This window comes from Melozone crissalis, unplaced genomic scaffold (assembly GCF_028551555.1).
Source record: "Melozone crissalis strain CALT ecotype California unplaced genomic scaffold, PUWL_Pcris_2 ptg000029l_1, whole genome shotgun sequence".
NCBI classification, from domain to species: domain Eukaryota; kingdom Metazoa; phylum Chordata; class Aves; order Passeriformes; family Passerellidae; genus Melozone; species Melozone crissalis.
In genome coordinates this window covers 2,336,040-2,361,577 of record NW_026535807.1, presented here as the reverse complement: position 1 = coordinate 2,361,577, position 25,538 = coordinate 2,336,040, and the positions used below count along the sequence as shown (strand labels likewise).

Genomic DNA, 25,538 nt, shown 5'->3' with positions numbered 1-25,538 from the left:
TGAGATTTGGAGGTGAAAGTTGGTTAGTGACAGAACAAATTCCATTTTAGAAAGGAGCAAGAATAGACAGCCACCTCAAAATTGTCCATGGAGTCTCTAATCCCCAAGGAACCAAGGCAGGCCAGGCAGGGAACTGGGAAAAGACCTAAGGAAAGTGAATATCCTTAAATGTAGGCACAAACAAGGTGTAAAAAAACTGAAATTGAAAAAAAGAAAGCTGGGGGGAGAAGGGAAAAACAGGAATATCTGAGAAAGAAAGAAGGCAAGAAGGCTCTGGTGATTATTCAGCATTTTATATCAAGCAGTTCCTTTATTTAAGCTTTACACCCCCACCCAAACACTTCCCAAAGTTCCTGCAGGGAGCAGATCCCAGAGCTGGACCTGCTTTGCCCCCAGCCCTCAGCCTGCTCCAGTCCTCCAGCTCTAACAGCACCAGAGAATCCTAAATTTATCCCATAATCAAGCACTGCACCACTTTTCCAGTAGTGGTGACAGATATTTACCTCCTTCCCCATGGAGAAGAGAGAGGACAGACAAATCAAAGGCTGTTATTTACACTGACAAGCACAAATTTACAGGAAAATGCTTCAATTTAGCAGCATCAGTGCAGAACTGGGAGTTTTAAGTTGTCTTACAATAGGAAAAAAACCCACAGTACATGGAAAACGTCATAATGACCTGATGAGAATAGTGGAACAAATTACCCTGAAACTCTTATTTCACAGTCAACATTTCCTTGTTTCTTATTTTCATGTTGCCATTCAATTTAATTCTTTGTTTTTACCAATACTTCAGGCTATATCTTAAAATCCAGGCAGGCAGGCACGTTGCTGTGATGACACTTTCATTCAACACCTCACAAAATGGGATTTTTCCCTGGAGTGGAATGCCTGGCATATTATTGCAATCTCCCTGATAAAGAATTGAATCAAACCTATTATCCAAGTACCAGGGTTTATGTGTATTTGTCTCTTTACTACAAGGTAACTAACTCTGAGTTGGAGCTTGAATTAATGATACCTCCAGAAACCTATTCAACATGTCAACTTAATATATAAAAAATACTTTTTTCCTCCGTTCAAGATAGGAAGTTCTCCGAGAAGCAAAATAAATGCGGGACGAGATTAGAAATATGTCTTCAGATTCAGCTGGAGTTTGGTGCTTATCCTCTATTAAAACCAGAGCTGTCAAAGGAAAGCTGCAGGAGGAATATTGTACAGAAGGCAGTGGCATAGATTATTAAAGCTACAAGCTGAAAATGAGAGGCAGTGGCAGGGAGAGGGAGCACGTAAATGCATGAGGATGGCAGGCCCTTGGCATCCCCCTTCCTGCATGAGCCTTGTTTTGTCATAAATAAACTCCAAAGCTCCCCATAAATCCTGCACATTCCCTGCTCCCTGCCAGCAGTACCTTTGGAGCAGCCCATGTGTGTTTTTGCAGTTGTTGGGGTGGAAGTTTGTAAAGCTTTGGTGCCGGGCCTCGGCTCGTGCAGCTGGCGCCAAGCACAGGAGCAGGGTCCTGGGCCTGGGCCTTGTCCTTGTCCAGGTTGGGGTCATGGCCTGCCACCCACAGGGCTTCTCCCCTGCCAGCTCAGTGGTGGCACCCAGTATAAGATCACCTGGAACTCTTCAGCTCATTCTAAAATGAAGTAAAACGTTTGGGAAGTTCATCTTGGAGATAGGCCTGACTCAGCTTGAAGAGATGACATGAGAGCTTTTCCACAGCTCAGAATTGTAGGGTCCTGGTCCTTGTCCAGGCTGGGGGCATGTTCTGCCACCCACAGGGCTTCCACCTGCCAGCTCAATGGTGACACCCAGCACAGGTCACCTGGAGCTCTTCAGCTCAGCCTAAAATGAAGTAAAACATTCGGGAAGTTCATCTTGGAGCTAGGCCCAATTCAGCTTGAAGAGATGGGGACATGAGAGCTTTTCCTTCAGCTTTTCCACAGCTCAGAATTGTAGGGGGATAGAATATAAGGAAATAAAGATGGTGTAGAAAGTAATCTGACCCCTAAGGAGCTGCAGCTGGGCCAATTAGCAAAGATGAGGAACAGGCCTGACTTTAACAGGCCACAGGTGTACCCAGTGAGAAGAAGATGCTATAAAAGAGTGGGGTGGCCTTGAGAAGGAACTGGAGTTAGTTGGGTGCTTTGTGAAGAAGAAAGAGTCAGTGCTCAGAGGAGATGCTCATGAGGAAACACCAAGCAGGTATGAAACTCTTGTGGTAAGGAGACAAGAGCATGGAACCCCTGCAATAAGATGACCTCACAGAATCAGTAGAGGACACAGTTTTAAGCTGCACCAAGGGAAGTTTAGGCCGGACATTGGGAAAAAGTTCTTCACAGAATGAGTGGCTGGGCATTGGAATGGGCTGCCCAGGGCAGTGGTGGAGCCACCATCCCTGGAGGGGTTTAAAAAAGTCTGGGTGAGGCACTCAGTGCCATGGTGCAGCTCATAAGGTGGTGTTGTTAGGTCATAGGCTGGAGGTCTTTTCCATCTTTAATCACAGAATTAACAGGGTTGGAAAAGACCTTTGAAATCATCCAGTCCAACCTTTGCCGGATCTCCCCCTGCTCATAAACCACATCACAAAATTTCACATCTACTCATTTTTTGAACACTTCCAAGGATGGGGACTCCATCATTACCATGAGCAGCCAGTTCCAGAGCTTGGCCACTATTTCAGTGGTGCAATTTTTCCTAAGGCATTTTTGTTTAAGGCAATTCATGCCTTAAAAAAAAAGACAAACAAAAAACCTGTTGGGGAAAACTGCTTCAGTATGGCTTCAACCAGAACTTTCTCCCAAGGCACACAGGGGATTTTCTTTAATTATTTCCTCAGTTTTAAGCAAAAATAACTGTGTGCAAACAACTGGTCTTGAGGGAAATCCCTGTAACAGGCTGCATGAAACAGCCTGTCCAGGCCTGTTACTTGTTCTTTTAGTTCTCAAACACATCTATAGCAGAGGCATTAAGGGATATGCAGGAGAATTAAGAAGTTCAATTAAACAAACCAGAATAAAAAAGGACTCCGCAACAAGAAAAGAATCAAATGCAAACCAAATTCATAATTATTCAGGGCATAAACCCAGAAAATTCAGTATTAATTGAAAGCATCTTGCTGCTTAGGGATCTTAAATTAGATTCTCAGTCAAATTATTCTACCCTTGATGATAAAAGTCATGATGATTGCAGATTTCTCAGACCTGAAATTCTGAGAAACAAGGACAACAATCTAATTTCATGCCTAGAATTGGTCACTTTGCTCTGAACCTCACAGAAGGCCACACAATGGAGCCATTAGCATTTAAAGTTTCCCCACAATGCTACAGATCCAGGGAGGATTTCTCCTTGGAGTTTTTGGGCTCCAACCAAATTCTCCTGGTTTTCAAAGTGGTACTCAAGGGCTTTGCTTGGTGCTTATTCTCAGCAGCATTTTCCTGACACTGCCACCCTCCCTGCTCTTGGCCAGGGATGATGTGCTCACAGCAGTGTGGCTGAGTGACAGTGCTGGAGCACTTGGAAGGAAATCTGCAGCTCCCAAGAGCTTCCACGTGCTTTTTGTCAGTGACAGAAGACACAGTTTTGCTGAAATAACAAATTAGAAGCAATAATTCCTCCTGGACTGAGTTTTTGCCATTCCGAAACACGAAAATAACAGCCCACTATTAGCATTTAACCATTTCAGGGAGGAATATGTTAAACCAAATCAAACCCATTCAGTGTTTGCTGGATGGTGACAGGCTGAGCTTTAGCAGAGCCCTGTTGGAGGGGCTGGCTGGGAGATGCTCAGCCAGCATAAAAGCCCACTTTTCATCTGATTACTTCATCGTGTTATTTACCTCTGAGTGCACACAAATTACAGAAACATCACAAAGCAATCCAGCAGCCTCAGGATGTCATAACCCTTTTCACTGGCAGTGTATGCTTTGAAACAGAAAATGGAAAAATCAATAGGCTTGGATCAGATAGGCTGAATTTGCAAAGTCTGGACATGCATGAATTTAAGGCTAAATGGCACCTACACTTCTGGCTGGGTTGTGTTGTGGTGCTGTGTGTGTCCAGAAATCCCTCTGTAACAATTGTATTTGATTAAAAGGTGTGCTAGCTGTTGTAACTACCACCTGGAGTAAAGCTCTCTGGGTCTTTAAGCTGATTGTTAATTCATCACAGCACACGAGGGCTGGAATGCTGATCAGGCTTCCTGGCAGATGATTGCAGGAATGAACTCTGGCAGTGCCTTTCTTTTTCAAAAGGAGGCATAAACTGCTCAGTTCAGCACTCAACAGGCACTCAGGGATGACCAGCTGATAACTGAGGAGCAGGAAGCAGGAAGAGCTCAGCTTGCCAGTGCCAGGAAAAGTTCATCATCAAAAATACATCCCCAAAAGTTTCACTTGGCTCTCTAAATTCCCTTTTTCCCTCTAGGGACATGTCAGGTAAAGCCATAGAATTGCCTCTACCTACAGAGAATCATGGAATGGCCTGGTTGGAAGGGACATAAAAGCTCATCCAGTTCCACTCTCTGCCACTTTTCACTACCCCAGATTGCTCAAAGCCCTCTCCAGCCTGGCTTTGGACACTTCCAGGGATGGGGCAGCCCCAGCACCTCTGGGCAGCCTGTGCCAGGGCCTCAGCACCCTCACAGGGAGGAATTTCTTCCCAATATCTCACCTAACCCTGCCCTCTGGCAGTTTGGGAGCTATTTCCCCTTGTCTTGCCCTTCCAGGACCTTTCCAAAGTCTCTCTCCATCTTTCTTGTAGCTCCCTGCAGGCACTGGAAGGCCACCATGAGGTCACCCAGGCTGAACCACCCCAATTCTCTCAATCTCCCATTCCAGCACGACTCTCCACCCCACACATGCTGAGTAATGACCCTACCTCTCTGCTTTAAAAAGGTGTCTTTCTATATAATCCTAGAATGATTTGGGAAGGACCTTAGAGTTCATCTCATTCCAACCCCACTTCCTCTGATACAGAAACACATCTGAACTGCAGACATGTGGAGAATCACCCACAAAATTCTCCTTTGCACACTCTGCAGAGCCCTCCTGGTGATCCTGGTAACACCTCCCAGCCTTCCCTTCAGTAGGTGAGGAACAAATGCAACCTGCAGCGAGAACATTTGCTGTGGATCGATCCTGTCTGGAGGATGGAAGTGCTGCTGTCATCTCTTCCATATGTCACTAAAAAGCCTCACAGCTCAAAATTGCCTTTTGGACTTTTAAGCACAGGTAGAATCCAATAACCCTGCTGCAGCAGCAGCAGCCACCCTCCCTGGTGTGGGGAGCTGAGGGCCAGGTTCCGAGCAGAATGAGTTACAGAAAACAAACCCTGTATTTTATCAGAATTCTGCTTGGAGTGGAAAGAAAGAGAACTTTCATTTATCACTTGTGATTGTTATGGACACTCTGTGCCAAGGCTCCAGCTCTCTCTGCAGCAGTTCCCGTGGCAGGAGACCACACCAAGGTCTTTGCTTAATGGATGCTCTCCATGGAACAGACCCAGCAGCCTTAGGCTTGTTTTCTTTTTTGGCCCCATTACTTCACAGAGTTTCTTCAGAAAATCAGGAAAAACCTGCTGAGAACCACTCTTGTAAGGAATAGGACATTTCCAGGAGTAACAGCCCCAGCTCTCCCAGCTCTCTTCACAGGAGAAGTGCTCCAGCCCTCTGATCAACTTGGTGGCTCCTCTGGGCTGGTTCCAACAGGGAGGGCTCTCCAAGGGGTCACTGTCCTGCTCTACTCACCCCAAACTGGGGCACTGGGCATCCTTCAAGGCCTCTTTGAGCAGAACACATGCAGGGATCCCTCTGAAGTGATGCAGTTTAGTCACCCCAAGACCAAAACCACTGCAAGACCTCACCATGCTCAGCTCATCTCCCTGCTGAGCTTCCCGGTGTTTATTTCTTTGCAGAATTCTGTGCACACAGAGCCTTTCACAAGCTTCAGGAAAAGCAGGAGCCACCACTCAGCAGTGATGAAGCAGGAAGCCTGGAAGGGTTTCACCTGCCTGCTGACAGGACAAGGCAGGGTGATAATAGAACTTCTATTTTAGTACTCTGGTATCACAAGAATGGGATTATACAAATCTCCTGACATTCCTGAAGACACAGAGAACAGCCTGGAATCTTAAAACCAGAAGATATGGGTGTGTCTCCATAAGGAAGGGGGTTTGCTTTCTCCATCATTCCCTCTTTTAGTCTCCTCTGCATTCTCAGAGCCCACGTGATGTCCATTGACACCAAGTGTCCTGTTTATTTTAAGTTATAACAGACCAGGCACACCAGAAATTCCACTTTTCTGCCCCTCCCATGGTTTAAACACCTCTCTCAGAGTACTTAACCACTGTGTTCAAGGCTCTGCTCTATCAGCACTTGGTTAAAGCTGCTTTATTCCAGGTTAGTTCCTTAGACTTTTATTATAAAAGGAGGTTTTTTATCTGTGCAACAGAGATCTACATTGCAGAGAGGTTGTAAGGAGCATTACAGGCAGTGAACCAGGCAGATAAAGTAGCAATAGGGAACACAGAGTATTTGAAGATTATCTTTCAGTTCTATATTACTTACTCTTCTTTAGGTCCTTTAAAAGTGTTTATCCTAAATCAACCCATTGCCACTTGTATTGGAAAAGCAATATATGTGATTGAGATATGGTAGGGAACAAAGCACCCACAGGTCCAGAGCTGATAGATTCTGATTGATAAAATTTAATACTAGGGAAGGATAAAACCTGTCTATGTTTGCAGTCTAGATCTGCTATTTTATCTGTTCTCCTTTCATTACAGACAAGATGATGTAGATTCCAATACATTATTGAGTGAAATATCCATGATGTTCACATCAGATTGTTAATTTTTTTGGTGTGACAAAAGAAGTTATGGTGGAGGTTTGCAGGGGAAAAAAACCAAACCTAAATTATTTGGAATAAATGATTGGCTTTTTTTTTTTTTATAAAATAATGAAATTAATTGATCAATTCTTTTTGCAGTGAAGGTTGGTCCTGTGTAAGGTTTTAAGGCAGCAGATAAATTGTCTATTCTGTAGCTGATACTGGGGAAGGAGGAACAGTGTGTAACATTTGGACTTTTCATGGAGTGAAGGAATGAGGTCAGAGGCATTGCTTTTCTCAACAGCAAAACCACATCTGGCACAGAGAGTGCACTGAGCTGTAAATATCCATTTCTAAATGCTACAGCAAGAACAAATATTGTAACCTACACCTGAAATCCCACTGACAGATTCACATCCAAAAGTCCCCTCCATTGATCGCTCGGGTAAATCTTGAAATTCCCATTGGAAGGAATTCTTTGAGGGTTTGCAGCTGGAATGAGGGAGGTAAAGAAGGGGCTGGGGTAACTCAGGGTAGTTCTACAAGAAGTAATTCTGTGCTGGATCAAGATCTCCAAAGGGCTGGGCAGGAATTTGGGAAGGGCTGAAACTGGCACGGACATTGTCAGCAGCGTGCGAGAGCTCTTTCTTCCTTGCCACTTGTCCTCTCTTCCCTGCCACTTTTCCTCTTTTCCCTGCCACTTTTCCTCTCTTCCTTGCCACATTTCCCCTTTGGCGCCACTTTCCCTCTCTTTCTTGCCATTTTTATTGCATGTACGAGCCTTGATTATTATTTTGTTGGTAGATGCATTATAGAATTAATTATTTGCCTTAAGAGGAACTGTATCCATCAGAACCCAGGGCAGGGATGCCAGAGGTTCCTTCCTGCAGAATCAGGGTACAGCTATGTGTCCCCAACAACAGGGTCAAGGTCTGAGGGAAGGGAGAAGATCCTGAACCATCTCCATGTAGTTAAAAACAGGTTGCTGTGGGAGCAGTGGGAAGTATGAGGGAGAGAGGGTTTGGCTAAGAATGAACCCCCTGCCAAAATGACATTTGCCACAGCAGCCAGGGCTGTCTCCCCTGGAAGTCAGGAGAATCAGTGTAGTTGTGTCAGGGAGAAATCCGACCCTTGAGGTTCAGCCCAGAGAGAGAAATCTGTCTTTAAGAGCTCTCCAATCTGGAGAAAACTCCTGCAGACGGCGAAGTGACTCTGGTGATGACAGGTGACAAATGAACTGTGCCGTGACAAGTGAGAAAACTGTTCAGGAATATGAAATATTGAAGAAATATTCCCTGTGTGCCCCTCCCTGGGAGAGGGGCAGCTCCTAAGCTGTGCCTCTGGCCTGCAGATGGGCTTTGGAGCAGGAGCCCCAAGGCTGTGTCAACATTTACTGCTCAGAGCAAGTCCTGTGCTCAGCTCAGAAGAGAAATTTAATATTTTATGCTGCTAACTCTGTAAAAGCAAGGAAAAAAAAATAACAAAGGCCAGATGTAGACCTGCTCTACAGCTTCCCAGCATATGTTTCTGTGCTCTGGGTTTGTTGGTGCATGAACAAAATCAAGCCGGCTCAGGGTTTTTCCCCCCTCTCACCTCTCCCTCCCTTTTAATTTAATTGTGACCTTCCACTTTTTTCCTCTAGAGAAGCTTGATATTACTTTGTAAAGGGCATTTTCACTCTTTAATTGAATCAGACAATCAGACTGTGGCAGAAATTATTGCTCCCCACCTTGAAAATGAGTGCCTGGATTGGCCATTCAGATCATTTAAGCTGAATTGAGGACCTGGGGCCTGTGTTCATCCTGAAGTGTAAATTACAGATCCTTGCCCTTGGAAGCTCCAAAGTAATTTAACTAAATAAGGAATAACTGATGAAGGTCTTTGGATGATTACACAGATAAGGACAGGACCAGTGATTGTGGTTTCCCCTCATTTTTGACAAGCAGCTCCATCAGGGAATTTTGGGGGACAGGGCAGCTTTTCCTTTATCCACTATGGGGTGCAGTGCTCCCCTAAGGTGGAAATGAGAACAAAAGTGGGAATTTCAGTGGATTTTTAACCTGTCCTGGTGAAAGGAGACACTCAGGCATTGCCTAGGCTGCTCCTGGCTGATTCAGCTCCAAATCTTCCAGCCCTGAAGTGTTAAAGTCTCACGAGTGCTTCAGATGGAGCAGGGGAACTCAGCAGGTGTTGAGGAGAAAATCCAAGTATTTAAAAGGCAGGAAATGGGAAATACTAAGCAGCTTTCAGACACCTTAATTAGAGATAACACCACTCTTAATCTCAGAATTGAATTCATAGAAAATCAATTAGAACATTTAAAAAATTGAGATTAGATGCTAACGGGGAAAGATTAATGTATTGACAGTATTACCAAGACAAAGGAACTGTCAGAGGGTTTGTTCAGCAAGTTTAGTGCAGTTTGGAAAGCTGAAAAAGAGAGTTTACTTTGCAGTGGAAGTTGGAGGGAAGGAGATTAGCCATTCCTTTGGGAGATATTTGGAGAAAGAAGGAAATTTCCATAACACACCCTGTAGTATCCAGGCTGCAAGAGATTGGTGCTCATCTCCTACAAGGTAATTCAGTACAAAAATGCTCAGAAAAGCAAAGAACAGGGATCGATGTCCTGGAGGGGTCTGGGATGGTCTGGAGAGGCACAGCCTGTAGCTAAAAGTGCTTTAACCCCAAATTTTTTGGGACTTCCTTAATGTGAGAAAAGAAATAGCAAACCCAAAATCTGGAAGCATGGGGCCTTCCAGAATTTGAGATAAAGATTCAATAGGCTTCATTTTTATTATCTGTAGTTATAACAGACCTAAATTCTCTCGTTCAGGCACCAAATTCAGCCCCAAATGGGGCCCCTAATTCATTACAGCCAGAGCAGAGGAAGGTAACTAATTACCAGCTGATAACACAGGTGCTGGAAATACTCCCAGCAAATCATAACCAGGAGCTTCCTTGGAAAAGTGCTGAGCTTTGTGCCCCATTTCCCTGTGAGGAAACTCTTGTTGTGCTGCCTCACTGCAGGAACACCTCCCCTATTGCAATATATCACAGGCTAGAGGAGACACAGAAGGAAAAAAAGGGGAACAGAAGTGATCTATCACAATTTGACACAGGCACATGGAAATGTGAGGAATTGTATTGATTTGTCCTCAGGAGCATGGCTAATTTGTAAGGAGCTCTTACTCCTCATGCCTTAACATTCATTGCACATTTCAATACCAAGTAATTACAGCCATTATATTTGGGATTATGTAATGACAAAACATTTATGAGGGGGAAAAAAAATTATCAAAAGTTCAAGAAAGCATGAAATCACTTTAATTCAGATGAACTGTGGTAATTATGCAAGGTGATAAATTGAAGTTTCTCTAATTGTCTGTAACAATTTCATATATTAAAACACACAAATTTCCTTGGTTTCCTTGGAGAAGTTCTGTGCTCTTTCTTAGGATGGACTGGTTTGGAATGGATGGATTTGGGTGGACTGTCCCTGAGCAGGTTCAGGAATTTCAAACACAATTGGGAGGTTGAAATCAATGAGTTGCTGCTTGTGATTTGGTTTTGGTTCCTATCCAATATATTTAAGAAGCAGTTCTCTAATCCCAGGAAAACTGACCTTTCACTCTCTTGTGTAGTTAAATTTGCTATTCCAACACCTGAAAGGCAGTTTTAAATTAAAATAAAGCAAACAAAAAACCCAGATGTGTGGGTAATAGTGGGGAAATTAGAACAAATATATTAATGAGCTGTCAGCAACTGGAGCTTGGAGCACCCTGGTCTAGTGGAAGGTGTCCCTGCCCATGGCAAGGGGTGGAACAGGATGGGCTTCAAGTGCTTCCAACCCAAAGCACCCTTGGATTTATGATTATCTCTATTATTAGGAGCTTTAAAACATTAAGGAAAAAATAATGTATGACTGAACCTATTAATTAACCTATTAATTAGTGGAATCGCTTCAGCAGGAAAGTTTTCTGTCCACCACTTCCATTTTGTTGCTGTTTCCAGAGACCATTTTTACAGGCAAACACCTCCCCCAGCCTGGTTTTGCTTCTCTCACTGGCAGATTTGTACAGCAAAGTGATGGTCACCTTCATCTTCATCTTCAACACTGATATACTTCTCAAGCTCTGGTTTTATTCTGTTTAACATCTACCTGGAAGACTTTCAGGCCATAATCAGGATAAAGGCAGGTTGGAGCACCATGGGATAGTGGAAGGTGTCCCTGCTCATGGCAGGGGTGGAATGGGATGGGATTCAAGGTCCTTCCAACCCAAACCTTCTGTAATTCCATGATGACATCCTTGAGCCCGGAGGGTAAAGCTGGATTACACCAGGTGAAAAATGATACTGATATTCTTCTTCAACACTGATATTCTTCTCAAGCTCTGGTTTTATTCTGTTTGAAATCTATCTAGAAGACTTTCAGGCCATAATCAGGATAAAGGCAGGTTGGAGCACCCTGGGACAGTGCAAGGTGTCCCTGCTCATGGCAGGGGTGGAATGGGATGAGCTTTAAGGTTTAACCTTCTGTAATTCCATGATGACATCCTTGACCCTAGAGGGTAAAGTTGAGTTACACCAGGTGAAAAATGCTCTGACCATTTCTTCTCCCCACTCCTCCCCTCATTCCCAGTGAGGAGCTGACAGCCTCCTCCACCCCAAGAACTCCTGCTCCCATCAGAAAAGGCCCTTCCCTGACCCCACCCCACAAAATGCCATATGTTTGGGGTGCTGAGAGCTCAGCCCTGCAGGAGACGAGGCCGTGCCACACGCAGCCGAGTCCCTACATCATTCCCACTCCTCCCTGGGAAGGATCACTTGTGCTTCTGAGCATTTTGCTTGGCCCCCACGACCTCATTATCACATCCAACTGATTAATCGTGCTCCACCAAGAGCAGTCTGCCAACATGCACAGATCCAGGGGAAAAAAAAGTGGTTTTTTGTTAAAACTCGCAGCTGAGAGAGCAATGGAGTGTGAGGGAACTCGTTGTTCTTCAAGTGAGATAAATACAGACAAAGAATGAAAGGAATTATGTAGGAACTAGGTGATAATTTATTTATAGATCTCTGCAGAAACACTGAAGTTAGCAAATATACCATCTGTTAAATAGTCATCTTATTCCTAAGTGCATATTAGCAATCTAAATGTGTGCCAAACACCTGATCTTAGCCTTCTTAGTTGATACTCTTTTTGACAAGCAACATTCTGCTTTATTAGGTTATGTCATGTTACGTTATAGAGCTGTGCTAGGGAACAGGAGCTGGAAGAACACAGTGCTTGTGCTCTCCTGGTGTAAATGAACACCCAGGGCAAGGAGAAGGGCTTTTGACAGCAGCCAGAATTTCTGAATAACAAGAACAAAGTAGAATATCTGCATTTGTATGCTCAGGTTTTTGTTGTTTTTTTTTTTTTTTTTTTGCTATATATATACACTTATCACATTTCAAATTGCAATAAATCATCGAAAATGCAACCCCATAAGTTGGGAAATAGATGGAGAAATCTTTGTGTCAAAGACAAACATTATTTCTGAGGGTCCACCTCTTCCCTCTCTCATCCACCTGGGCTGCAAAGCAAAAGTGAGTTATTTTATAGCTCATTATTGAACCCATTTGAATGAGGTGTCATAATATTCCATGGGAGATGCTGCCTGCCTGCAGGAAGAGTCCAATAAAGATGAAAACAGAAGCAACACTGACTCTACTAATGAATTCTCTTCATCCATTTTGCCTTGGTTTGCTCTTTCAGAGGTTTGGGGTTCTTTTGTTCTTCAATGATTCTTTATTACAGAAAAAGGCACTGAATAAATTCACTTTGTACAATTATCTATCAAAATCAGTCAAAGCAAAAGATCATTTCTGGTTTGGCCTGTGAAATTTTGGGGAGGTGAGGGTTTCTAAAAAATGTAGAATGATGAAGATCTCAGAGTTAAGCAGTGCAATGAATTCTTTAAAGAAAATGTCTTTTCCTAAAGGCCTTTAAAAATTGGGTTAAATAAGGACATTGCATATTTGTCCCTGTCATGGGTGAGATGAAGAGATTAAATGATGATTTATGTGCCTCCACAGCTGCTTTTTTATACCTATGATTAATAAGCATAAAGGGATGGAAATCTCCTCTCGCTCACTGGAAAATCCGAGTTGCTTTGTATATCAAAGCTACAAACAGGCCATGAAAGAGCCCAAACTCCTGCCCACGGATTTTGATCCTCAAGGTTGAAAAGTGGAGATTGAAAAGGCACAGCCAACTTCATCCCCACATGGTTTCAACTGAAAGGGAGAGGGCTATTGGGAAAAAATTGGGAAAAAATTGGGAAAAAAGTGGGAAAATTGGGAAAAAAATTGGGAAAAAGGGATATTGGGGAAAAAATTGTTCCTTGGGAGGGTGGGCAGGCCCTGGCACTGGGTGCCCAGAGAAATTCTGGCCGCCCTGGATCCCTGGCAGTGCCCAAGGCCAGGTTGGAAGGGATTTGGAGCAGGTGGGATGGTGGAAAGTGTCTCAGGTGTGGGGCTGGATGAGCTTCAAGGTCCCTCCCAACCCAAACCATTCCATGATTCCGTAGTAAAATCAAAAATAGTCCTGCTCCCTGCAAAACAGCAGATCCCTCAGAGATCTCATCCTCCTGCTTTTAATTATTCCAGTCAGGGACACTCGTCACGGTTTTAATGGAGGGACACGGACAGGTGACACAGCACCTAAAATGAGAGTAAAACGGATAACATGACATATTGTGTCATTAAACTAAAAATTGCTACTAGCAGCTCATTACTTTCCAAAATCTATTCCCATTTCAGAGCGAGGTATTACACAGTTAATTCTCAATTGTCAGGAAAACCTTTTCCTCCTGCTGCACTGCGCTTCCTTTATTTTTTTGCTCCCTCCTTTCTGGGATGTCTCATAACAACTGAAATTATGTTCTCAGCAAAAAAATAAAAAATAGGGCTGATTTCCCACAGTGAAAATGCTGGGAAGAATTACTTGGAGTGCACAGATTTTCCATACTGCCCTAGAGATTTTTGGGGGGGTTAACTTTATTTTTAAGTAGAAATTGCAATTTGTTTTGTATTAGCAGCTGAAGGAAAGAGATAGGAAAGGGAACTGTGACCATTTTTGTTGTTAGTGCCTGAATCCTAAAAAACTCTGGGTTTTTGCACATTTCTAATATTATTTTTTAATTTTAGCATAATAAATATGAGAATTTGAGGACCTTTTCCCCCCTTGTCCCAGGGCACAAAGCCTCAGACCAGGCACCCCAAGCAAATCTTGACAGGAATTCTGGGGACCATTTTCCACACACGTATTTGGTGCTGGCCTTTTTCTTCTCAGAAAACAATTGCCAGGAAAGAAAGAAAATGTGGTCAAATTTCTCAGACAGAATTTTCAAAATGAGTAAATAAATCCACAAATTCAGAGACTGGACTCTAATGAAGCCAAACTCTAATTAGTCATATTACGCCCATCTACTATTTTGTCTTTTATACAGAATTAGAGGGTGAAATACAACTAAATAATTTTTTTTCTATTTTTCTTGGCCTTTCTTGTGTTTTTTCCCCCCTTGGACTACCCATAATCCAAGGCAGAGCTGTAGCCAGCAGGCAATTAAAAGAACATCAGAGTTTAAAACCCTTTCCCCGTGTATTGACAGGGCCCATCTATTGTGCTATGACAGCACGAGGAGGTGCTACAGGTGCTTAATTCAATCCAGCCCCCTCTGAGCAGACAATGTCTTCATAGGAGACCAATATCCAGGAGATGAAGAGGAGGAAAAGAAAAATTAACTGTGTAAAGTTCAGCTAAGGGGGAGAAAATTGATATATTGACATAAATAGCTGAGGCTGTACAGGTAGTAATCGTTATTGCTCTGACCAACGAGGGCTGTTTCTCTCTATTGAACTCTGGCTCAGGTTGGTGTTCAGCTGATGAAAAATGGAACAATTGTTTGAAACAAGAATCTGCAGCAAGGTAAATAAAATGAGCTTAGGGCAGGCAGTTTACAGCTCTGTGGTATAAAGAGGTTTTAGGGGAAGCTGATATTTATTGTATTAAAGCATATTTTGAATGAGTTTTGAGCAATCATTTCCCAAATGGTTCTAAGAAAATGGGAAGGGTTCTCATTAGGATGAGGACTGGATCAAAAAGTAAATAATCTTTTCTTTTAAAAGCACAGCTATTGTGTCATGTTTTGTAATTCAATTAACAGGAACCAAGCTGATAATTCTTCAACATCTCAGTGAAACATGAGGAAGCAGCAGATTGAAAAATAGACATTAAGAGTCATAAAAATCACCTGTGGGAGATGGGCATGGACAGGAGATTTCCCACTGGAAGTCCTCTCTTCCTCCCCTCTAAAACCAGTGCTAAAGCTCAAAGCAATCAAAACCTATCCAAGCACTGCAGCCAGTTTGGGCCAGCCCAGAATCTTAAAGAAAACAACATATTTTTATCATCATTTAAACCTACACTCTGTGGGAGTCCTGCTGATCTTTAATTATCACTTGTATATATAGAACACAGCTGTTCTCTATTTCTATGGAAAAGGAAACACAACAAAATGCATTTTTTTTCCAACTCATGTAGATTCAGCCTTGCAAGTTCCAAAAAAATGATGCTGGAAAAGCAGTGGAATAATAGACTGGCTTTGCAAATAGAAATTGTAAACACAAATTCCCAAAGTTGCAGTAGAAATGCTGCAGGAATAAATATTTTGTGAATGCCAAAGGACTCAGTAATGGTTGGACTGCAGGAGCTGAGAGGTCTTTTCCAACCTTAATGATCCTGTAATTCCACAATATCAGGTTGGACAAGCTATTCTTGCATACAATTTCTCCACGAAATTAAATTCTGCTGTCCAATATGTGACTGGTTTCGAGTTAATTAATTGGGAGGCAGTTGGGAATAGCTCTGATGGACAATAACCAGGCCTTGTTTTCTCCTTCTCCCTCAAGACCTGGAAAACTTCGAGACGAGGCCGAGAAGCCCGGTGTCAGTGAGAGAGGGACAAGGAGTGGTCCTGCTCTGTGGAACTCCCCCCCACCATGGAGGTACGATGGGCACAGCCTGGGCAGCCCCTGCTCTGCCTCAGAGGAGCAAATTCCCTGCGCATTAGCACTGGAGTGTGCTCCTGCATCAATTACCTGGGTTCACGAAAAATTTGGATTTTGTTTCTTCAAAAGATGCTGGGTTAATGCTTTTTCAGGGCCCTTTTTTATTATTTTATTATTATTTCTATTATTATTTTGTATTATTTTAATTTTAATGTTATGATTTTATTGTTATTAATTATTTCCTATTGTTTTATTATTATTTCATTATTTCCTATTATTATATTATTATTATTTCATTATTTCATTATTATTCTATTCTATTTTTTATTTATTTATATTCATTCTTTTGTATTATTTTATTATTTATTATTTTATTATTATTTTAGGTTTATTATTTTTATTTTATTTATATTTATTATTTCCTATTATTTTTCTTATTATTTTATTTATATTATTTTCATTCTTATTTTTATTGTTTTTATTATTATTATTTTAATTTTTTAATTTTTATTTTATTTATATTATTTAATTATTTAATTATTTTATTGTTATATCTGGGAGTAGTGATGTGTTAAGGTGCTGGAACAGAGGCTAGATGGAGTTAAGAGGAATAAAGTGGATATTTATTGAAGTGCCTTCAAAGGCCACACCCTGGTGGTACCAGAGCCACTGTTGTGGCTTTGCCTGGATGGCTCCAATATGGAAGCAAAAAAGGGATTGGTCACGAGATCTCACATTTTTATAAGTTTTAGTCCATTTGCATGCAGAAGCCAACTGTCCAATTAATAGCTTCAAATGATGAAGTTTCAACTTCCTCTTTTCACATTGTTTGTGCTTCGGGCCTGAAGTTTGAGAAGATTGTCCTTGAGTCTCCAGCTGGAATGGGATTGTTTTGTCTTCACCACCCTGTGAAAAGATCCCAGTAACACTTGATATAAAGCTAAGAGCTGCACACCAAAACAGAACAGAAAAACCTAAACCACAAGGTATAAATGTGACCTGTCACTCCTTGGGCACAGCAAGGACAGCATGAAGACTCTCAGCTGACATTCCTGGTTATCCCAGGGCCTTGGGTCTCATGGAATGGCAGAAAATCAGCCCTCAGCAATTCCTCCTACACCAAAACCACGTCAGGTCTGCAAGGAAATGCTCCTTTCCCCTTTAGTGCTTGCTGCTCAGTGCCCTCCTTTGAATCCTGCATCAGACACATTGGATTTGTCTTGAACTTTTGGGTTCTGCTCTTGAATCCCTGATTTTATCCCTTCCTGATAGCCAGAGGATAATCTAGATTGGAAGGGGCTTCTGGAGAGGTGAGCTGCCTAGTTAAAGGAGGGCCTAGATCAGGTTTCAGTGCTTCAGATGAGGAATGAAAAGGAGTTTTCTGATGAATTATTTGGGGGTGCTCACCATAAGCCCATGGAGATCTTCCTTTCTGGGTGGGGTAAATCCAGGTGAAAATTTTAAGCAAGTAAAGCAAACATTCATTAATAGAGGGGAAATATCAATGACAAAGTTACCAAATTGACTTGTTCTGCCCTTAAAGAATCAGCAGCTCTTGGATGACTCCCCTCCTGCTTTTGGCAGCAGTGATCACACATCACAGGAGCTGCAGTTTCCCATGTCCTGCTCCCAGCAACTCTCAATCCTTCTCAAAGGAACAGAGTTATGAGCCAAACTCCCAGGAGAAGGTGAATAGTGATGTGGAAAGAGGAGGCCGTATTTCAGAGGGGGAGAAAACCCCATCAATCACCAGCAGCCCCTCCAGTCCCAGGGAGAGGCAGTGTCAGCTCACTGGGTGTTTACAGCCATATGAGAGGAGGATATAATCAAGGAGATGAAGTGAAACAAGGTCCTTAAGGGCACAAGAGGCTTCAAAGAGTTCCTCAAATGCATCAGTGGGACAGGCAGAAAGACAACACATCCATCCTGCAGCCACTGAACTATCCATTTCCCTCCTGCTGCAGGGTAAAATTATGATTTGACAAATAGGAAGGAGGGGAAGAAAACATTCAGAACAAATAAATAGTTACCAGGTGAGGTCCCCCCAGATTAATTGAAGTGACAAAATGGTATCCACCAGCAAAGCCTTTCCCAGAGTGTTCCTGCAGCTGGGGGCTGCTGACCAGCCTGGAAAATCCATTCCCTGCAATAACAAGTCCCCAGAGAACAGAGCCTGAGTCCTTTTGTCATCCCTAAACACTCTGCTCAGGATCCAGAATTATATACCGTGGGGATGGAGTACGTGGTGTGAGCCATGACAAGTCAGAGACTATTTCAAGATGCTCGGGAGGTAATTTTTGTTGGAAAGGATTGTATATTTAGGTTTTTTTAATTGCAACCCTTGCCTCCACCTCACAATACCTACAGGAGGAAGGATTACAAACTGCGCTCCCAGCTCACATTACAAGAGCTGTGTGCAGCACTTTAAATGTGTCAGGAATTAGAGAGATGTCAAGGAATTTGGAAGATAAGCCCCAGCAGCAGGGAAAGAGTTGCCTTTCCTGTGATGTAATGACTTGAAGGAAGACAGGAACCTTCTGTACAGCAGTTGTTTGAAGCAGCTGCTATTAATACAGGAAATGTGAAATAGGAAGCACTGGGTAAAACCTCCTGCCAACCTCTAAAGGCCAGGATAACAATAGAAGAAGAGGAATAGAAATAATAGAATGGAAAACAAGGAGGGTTCATTAATTCAATTCCTCCCCTATAACATCAAGAAGATGGAATGAGAGCTGCAGAAGTGTTTCTACCACCCATGGTCTCTAGGGAAGTGTCTCACTTCCCTTTCTCACATTGCCAAGTTTGTCTGGTCCTGCACCACAGCACTGGAGTTAAACCTCCTGCTCACAGGAAAACTCTGCAGAGCTCATCAGGACACCCAGCTGCTTATCAGACCCCTAAAGTGTTGGTCCATGGTCAAAAATATTTAAAATATTTAAAGCTCAATTGGAATTTAACTTAATTTTCCAATAGAGGTGACAAGGAAAGATGTGCCGCTTCTTTTTCGTGTGCTGGTTTCTTAGCTGAGAGCACTGCTAACCTATTTTTGTACAAGAGAAATGAGTGATTCATTTAAATGGAGGACAAAAATATATTAGTCAGCTAGAAACCAAAAACAAACATACAAACCTCACCAAGCAAACAAACAAATGTACAAAAAGGCTGCTCCAGCAGCTTTCACATCAGCTTTAAAGCATCTCAGAGAACAAAACCAGAATTCCATATTGCTGTGAACTAATATTAGGACTTTCAGGACTGATCAAACGCAAGCATGAAATAAAAAAATACCCACCCAAGTTTATACCTTAGATCAATTCGGACATTAAAAATTACAGTTAACAAACAAAAAAAATCACAGCCCGTGAGCAGGGCTGCCCCAGGTTACCTGACCCAGCCCAACCCCTTTATTCTTTATTCCCTCAGCCGGCCCCTCCTCACTAATTTACGTCTCTGGTTATTTATGAGGCTCATTTCCTCACCTTGCACCGTTCAGCTCTGCCATCCCTCTGCTTGTTAGTGAGGCTCAGCAGGGCAGGGGGGACCAGGTGAGCTGGATTTCTCCCTCAACCTCATCCCAGCTCTGCCTTAAGTTCTTTAGGTCAGTCCTTTTCCCCTGTGTAATCAACATATAGCAGTATTTTACTATATTGTAATATAGTAATATTTTACTTTATTGTAATATAGTAATATTTGACTGGTGAAAAAAAAAAAAAAGTGGTTTCTAGAGATCTCTGAGATAGGGAAAGGCATGGAAGGAAGAGGTTGGAAGAAGCTTTAATTTCTGCAGCTACACACAAGCTTGACCTGCCTGTGCTTCAGAAGCTGCTGCCTAAATGGTAATACTTGACACAAGGCTATGGGGTGGACTGTTGTTCATTTATTTCCTCAGAAGTGAAGCGTGATCTAAAGGCTGTTTCCTCCGAGCTGGCTCCCTGCAGAGCTTTAAGGAAGTTGCTAATCTTGTTAGGAGCAGCAGGATCACTCTGCATTTGCATTTATTGGTGCGCAAGAGCTGCCAGGGCTGGGAGGAGGACGGAGGCTCTGGGCTTTCCTGAGTGCTGACATGGCTGTAGGGAGGATAAATAAACCCCAAAACACTGCTAAGGATGCAGGAGTGCCCTGTGGACCTGCTTGGGGAGGGTAAAAATTCCTAATTCTCAGCCTGCAGAAGGCTGGGGAAGGAGGTGAAACGTGAAACTGGGTGTGTGCAGAGGATGGGAGGAGATGAGCTGAGAAAGGGCCTTTGATTTCTGCATTTCCTATTAAATGCTGCCCTTGATAAAGTGCAGGATCTGAAAGGGAGGGTTTGAAGTGTCTCTCCCTTTCTAGAGCTCAGTCATGGGCTGGGAGTCCCTTTCTCTCTGCTCCTGTGAATCTTTAATCCCCCTCCCTGAGCCCAGCCTGGACCAGCAGCGCTGATTTGGGTTTGCTTGGGCTGAGAGAAGCACTGGAATGTTCAATCCCCCCAGATCTGTCTATCAGGAATGATTAGCAGCTCATTCCCAGCCGAGCTCTGCAGGAAAACTCTCAGGGCAGATAGAAGTGGGAGATGCTCTCCAGCCTGGCCAAGCTCAGGAATTGCCCACCTGGAGGAGAAGGTGGATTAACCAGCTTTTGGGGTCTCTGGGGTGAGAAGGGACACTGACACCACAAACTAAAAAAAACCCCAAACAAACACACCCTAATATTGCAGCACTATAAAATAACTCCTGCTCTGCCATAAAAGTGAGAGCAAAGCACCTTTTCTCCATTTTTTGGCTCACTCAGTGGATCCGCTCCTCTAGTTTACTCTAAGTAACCCAAAATGAAAGATTTTATAACACAGTTCTGGATTCTCTACTCTATTACCTGTTGCTGTAGTAACTTTCCAAGAAAAGATCCTGAGTAAGGGAGTAGGTTGTTGGTATTATGCCTTTAAAGCATGAAAAAAAAGAGTTCAGTCTCCAAAATTTGGCTCCTTCCTCTTGAGATTTCATCCAACTCCCACTGAAGTCAATTAAAATTAGGGTTTCTACAGAGTTTAGTGGAGATGAATTAGGCTCTAGGCAAGGATGGCCTGCAGATGGGTGAGGATGAACCTGCAGCTAGGAGAGGGGGAGTGTTTCTATCCCTCATACTGAGGGGGGAAAAGGATTTAAATATGACTAAGAGGGGCCTGTGCTTGTTCCCATTAATGGGAAAATTCATCAATAGTCCCTGAAGCAATGGTGGCGAGCAGGCAGGGAGAATCTTCAGAAAATGAAGTCAGCTGGAGCCCCCTGAGAACAGAAATCAGGACAGAAAAGGTCTGGTTCTCTTTTATCGAATAATTAATTCACAGATTGACCTCCTGAAGAATGTCTGTGTTGCACAAAGTTGGCATTAATAGAGTTTTATTTTATTCTGTCTTGCATAGAGAATTCAGCTGCATCCCATGGCTGGTTTTGGTTCCATGCCATAAAATATTTTAAAGATCCTTCCTGAGAATCCTTTTGGAGTCTGGGCAGGTTCAGGGATGCCCTTAGAGGGGGTCAGGGCTTTCTTCACTCTGTAATTGCCACCACCAGAATTTGGCAGAGAAATTCCAAACTGCTTTTTCCTATTACTCATTCTTAAAATTATTCCCAGATTCTTTTGGATAAGCAATCCTGGCATGGAAACTGGGCATCCAAATGTCAGGTCCAAGCACTCAGAGTGATTTTATTGCCCAGAGGTGCTTTAGTGCAGGTCTGAGTAAGGAGGAAGGCAAGAATTCCAGCTGGCAGGAATCGGGGTACCAGCCCTCAGTGCTTTGGGAAATCTGTGGAGAAGGCAGATCCAAGGGATTTCTTCCACAGAAATGTGGACAACATTTAATTTAACACAGCTTAAAATATTTACCTGCAAATCTTCAGCATTTTCTGTACAGTCCCCATCTTGCAGCTTAGAGACCTTCAAAAAAAAATGAGTTGAAATCAGAATTTTGCAGACTTTGGTCTGCTTGCCCAGACAGTCTGCAGTCAGCAAAAACCTGTTCCTGAGACAGGGAAACAGTCTGTGTGTCTCTGCAAGACAGATCACGTCATGGCTGCATCCTCATTTCTGATCCTGCAGGAAAACCTCCCCAACTCCAGATTTCCTTCAATAAATAGATGTTTTTAAGGCACCTCAAAGTCCAAGGGCAGGTAAACATGCAAAAGTGGGGCTTTGATCTTGTGGGTGAGCACGTGGACCTGCACACACTGAGGATGAATTGCTGCATCTCGCAGGTTTACTGCAGAGCACGGCGAAGTTTCGCATTATCTGCAGGAAAAGGGAGCCCGTTGCAGGATTTAGCCAAGTATAGAAAGTGTCATTGATTGCTCCCTGGAGATGCATCATTTCTAATGAGAGTCCTAAAATGCTGGAAGCTGATAACATAAAACTCCACAAAACTACTGGAGTTTGCAGACTTATTACCATACTGCTCCCAAGCTGGAGCTGAGGGGGGGAAAGCAACGTAAATAATCTTTTTGGAATGGGGTTGTTGATGGGGGAAATGTGTAAAAATGAAGCTGTTGGCAGAACACTGTTAGCTTATGAATTATGCATTTAATTAAGAGGAGCTAAACTGGTAGATTTGGAAAGCTGTGATTTACTGTGGCTTGTAAAAGGCAGGGTTTGAGTCCTGCTCCTGCTGTTGGGTGCAGAGCAGCTGCACAGAGGGGTGGCAGGACACCCTGGGTCACCCACACCGGGGGATCAGCTCTGAACCTGATCCTCAGTGCACAAGGCTTGGCCCAAAAATCTTTCCCAAAACCAGGGAATGGTAAACTCACAAGAATACCTACTTTTCCAGGGCGGACTGGTCAAATAAATCAGTTTTTAGTTTCCTGGTCTTATAGATGTACATTATAAAGGTTTACATTGTGGAGTACCATGTGGGAAAAGGGGGCAGAAAAGGGGCAGGAAGTGAGAATGGGGCAAGAAGTATGGAAGATAAGGGGATGTTCTTACAAATGGGCCATAGGATATAATTTAAAGTTGTCTCCAAAACACTTTTGTGCAGCTCAGCTCATCCCTCCATGAAAATTTAGTGTTCCAGCTCCTTGTAACCAGTTTAATTTTTCCATATTGAGAGTGAAGAAAGGAGCTGTAGCACCAAGCAGCAATTTGCCCTCTAGATTTTCAGAGGGAAAGCACCATAAACAGAAATTATTCACTAAAGCAGCTTTCCCAAGCCATTGCAGCACCACCATTCCTGCTTAGGAGCAGGCTAGGCAGGAAAATGAGAAGTGCCAGGGGACAGAAACTGCTGTGACCTCCTGAAGTGGCTTGAAATGAGCTGAAAACTCGAGCAATGCTTACCTGGCTATTGTAAAATTCAGGGTCACCAGCAAAGGAAGGAATGATGAGGAGGACTGCATCTTATCAGAAGGCTAATTTATTATATTATATTATTATTATTTATATACTATATATTATACTATTATATTATTATACTATATATAATATAGTATAATAGATATTATACTATATATTATATAGTATAATATATAATAGTATAATATATAGTATATAAATATATATATTTATGTAATATATATTATGTATTTATAGGTTTATTATGAAATAATTATTTATTATATATTTTATTATTAAATTCTTAATTATTATTTATTTAAATAATATATATTATTTATTATATAAATAATAATAACAATAGTAGTAGTAGTACTATTTATTATACTATATTATATGAAAGAATACTATACTAAAGAATACAGAAAGGATACTTACAGAAGGCTAAAAAGATAATAATGAAAACTTGTGACTCTTTCCAGAGTCCTGACACAGTTTCGCCCTAATTGGCCATTGAGTCAAAACAACTCACACCAGAATCCAATCAAGAAATCACCTGTGAGTAAACAATCTCCAAACACATTCCACATGTGAGCACAACACAGGAGAAGCAAATGAGATAAGAATTGTTTTCCTTTTCTCTGAGGCCTCTCTCGCTGCATTTCAGCTTCCCAGGAGAAAAGCCCTGGGTGAAGGGATCACATTCAGGGAATGTGGATGCCACACCTGGCCTGTGCTAATTTGTGCCTCCCCAGTGGTTTTCTCTCATTCTCCCCACCAGTTGTGCTGGGAGGGATGTGTGATGCATGTCTGGTGTTTTCCAGCCTTGTCCTACACGTGGATCTTCAACAACACCACCCTGGATCTTGGGGCAGACAGCCGGCGCTTCGTTTCCCAGGCCACAGGAAACCTGTACCTGGCCAAGGTGGAGCCCTGGGACGTTGGCAATTACACCTGTGCCGTGAGCAGCGCCGAGGCTCAGCGCCAGGTGTGGGGAACCCCCACTGCCCTCAGCCTCAGGGGCGATGGTGAGTGCACAGAGGGGCTGGGCTGCCTCAAAACCCCAACTGATCCTGCCCCAGAGGGGGGGAATTCACCCACATAGAGGGAAAACTGCCCCAGTGAAGGTTCTGCAGCAGGACATGGCCCCACGGTGACCATGCCTTTTTGGGATTACCTAAAACAGAGGCCAGACTGAATTAAGGCAATAAAAAGCTGTTCTATTTATTGAAACTGTTCTATTTATTGGAGGGCTTCAGGTACATTTAGGGCAGACAAAGCCCCCCAGGGGCTACAACCAAAAATGGACGATAGATCATTGGTTTTAACACTTTTATAAGTTTGGTCCATTTGCATATTGGGGGTGAATCTGCCCATTCCAGCTCCAGGTAATGAAGTCATTCACCCCAGATTTGCTGCCCCGAACTCACTTTTGTTCCCATCTCTGGGCCCTGAGGCAGTGAGGTGTCCTTGATTGCCAGGCCTGGAGAGGAATTGTTGTGTCTGCCCCAAATGGGGAAGCAGCAGCTCACAATGTGTGTGGAGTTTGGAGTTACACACTGAAGAATTACAGAATTACAAATAGATGGAAAATAGAAAAGGTGAAATCCTGAGGCATCAGTGATGTTTGAGCTGTCAGGGGCAGGGATGAGGAGATGAACAAGTAAAGAAAGTTCTCAGTGTCACTGAACAACAAGAGAATGTCACGTGGCACATTTATATTTCCCACCTCGTGCCCGTGTTGAGGTTTAAATCCAACAAATCTTTCTAAATTTGTCATCTAAGTATAGCTCAAATATCAAATCCAGACAGCTGCCTCGGGTTGCTGAGGTGAGAAACTCCCCTGCACACGTACCAACGCCTTCCTGGCAACATTTGTAATTAAATGTTCGTGGGAAGAAATACAGACCTGGAAATCTGTACACAAAGTTTGTTCTGGGAGTTTGCCCACCTAAGTTTCAATATACTCGTGCTGTTTGCAAAGCAGTGGCGACAATCAGTGACAAAACTCTGTGCAGAGTTGGATTTGGAGGATAAACAAAACTCAGCTGTGCATTATGGAATAACAAATAAATAAGTAAAGCATGGAATAATGCTGTCACTGTGAGGCTCTGCTGTTCAGTAACATCAGCAGATCACACAAAACAAAGCTGCACTTCCTCAGCTCCAAAGTTAATAATTTGGCACAAACTCTGATTGCAGATGCTTAAGATCTTTTCTGATTCTTTTTTCCTTTTCATCACTATTCCTTTTCTCAGACTCCTTCTATCAGCCCCTTTCTCCTCTCCCATTCTCTCTGCTGGCCTCTGGATTGACTCCAATGCTGGCAGCCTCTGAGGCAGCAGTGGAAGTTGAATGT

General features: G+C 42.9%; 1 protein-coding gene across 3 annotated transcripts in view; it reads left to right on the top strand.

The window, feature by feature from the left end:
- CNTN6 (contactin 6) overlaps positions 1-25,538 on the top strand; it is a 129,774-nt gene that overhangs the window by 52,292 nt on the left and 51,944 nt on the right. For all 3 annotated transcript variants that reach the window (XM_054280993.1, XM_054280991.1, XM_054280992.1), the window contains exons 5-6: positions 15,782-15,877; positions 24,004-24,207. In XM_054280993.1, the coding sequence (XP_054136968.1) occupies positions 15,782-15,877; positions 24,004-24,207 (300 nt within the window). The remainder of the gene's footprint in view (positions 1-15,781; positions 15,878-24,003; positions 24,208-25,538) is intronic.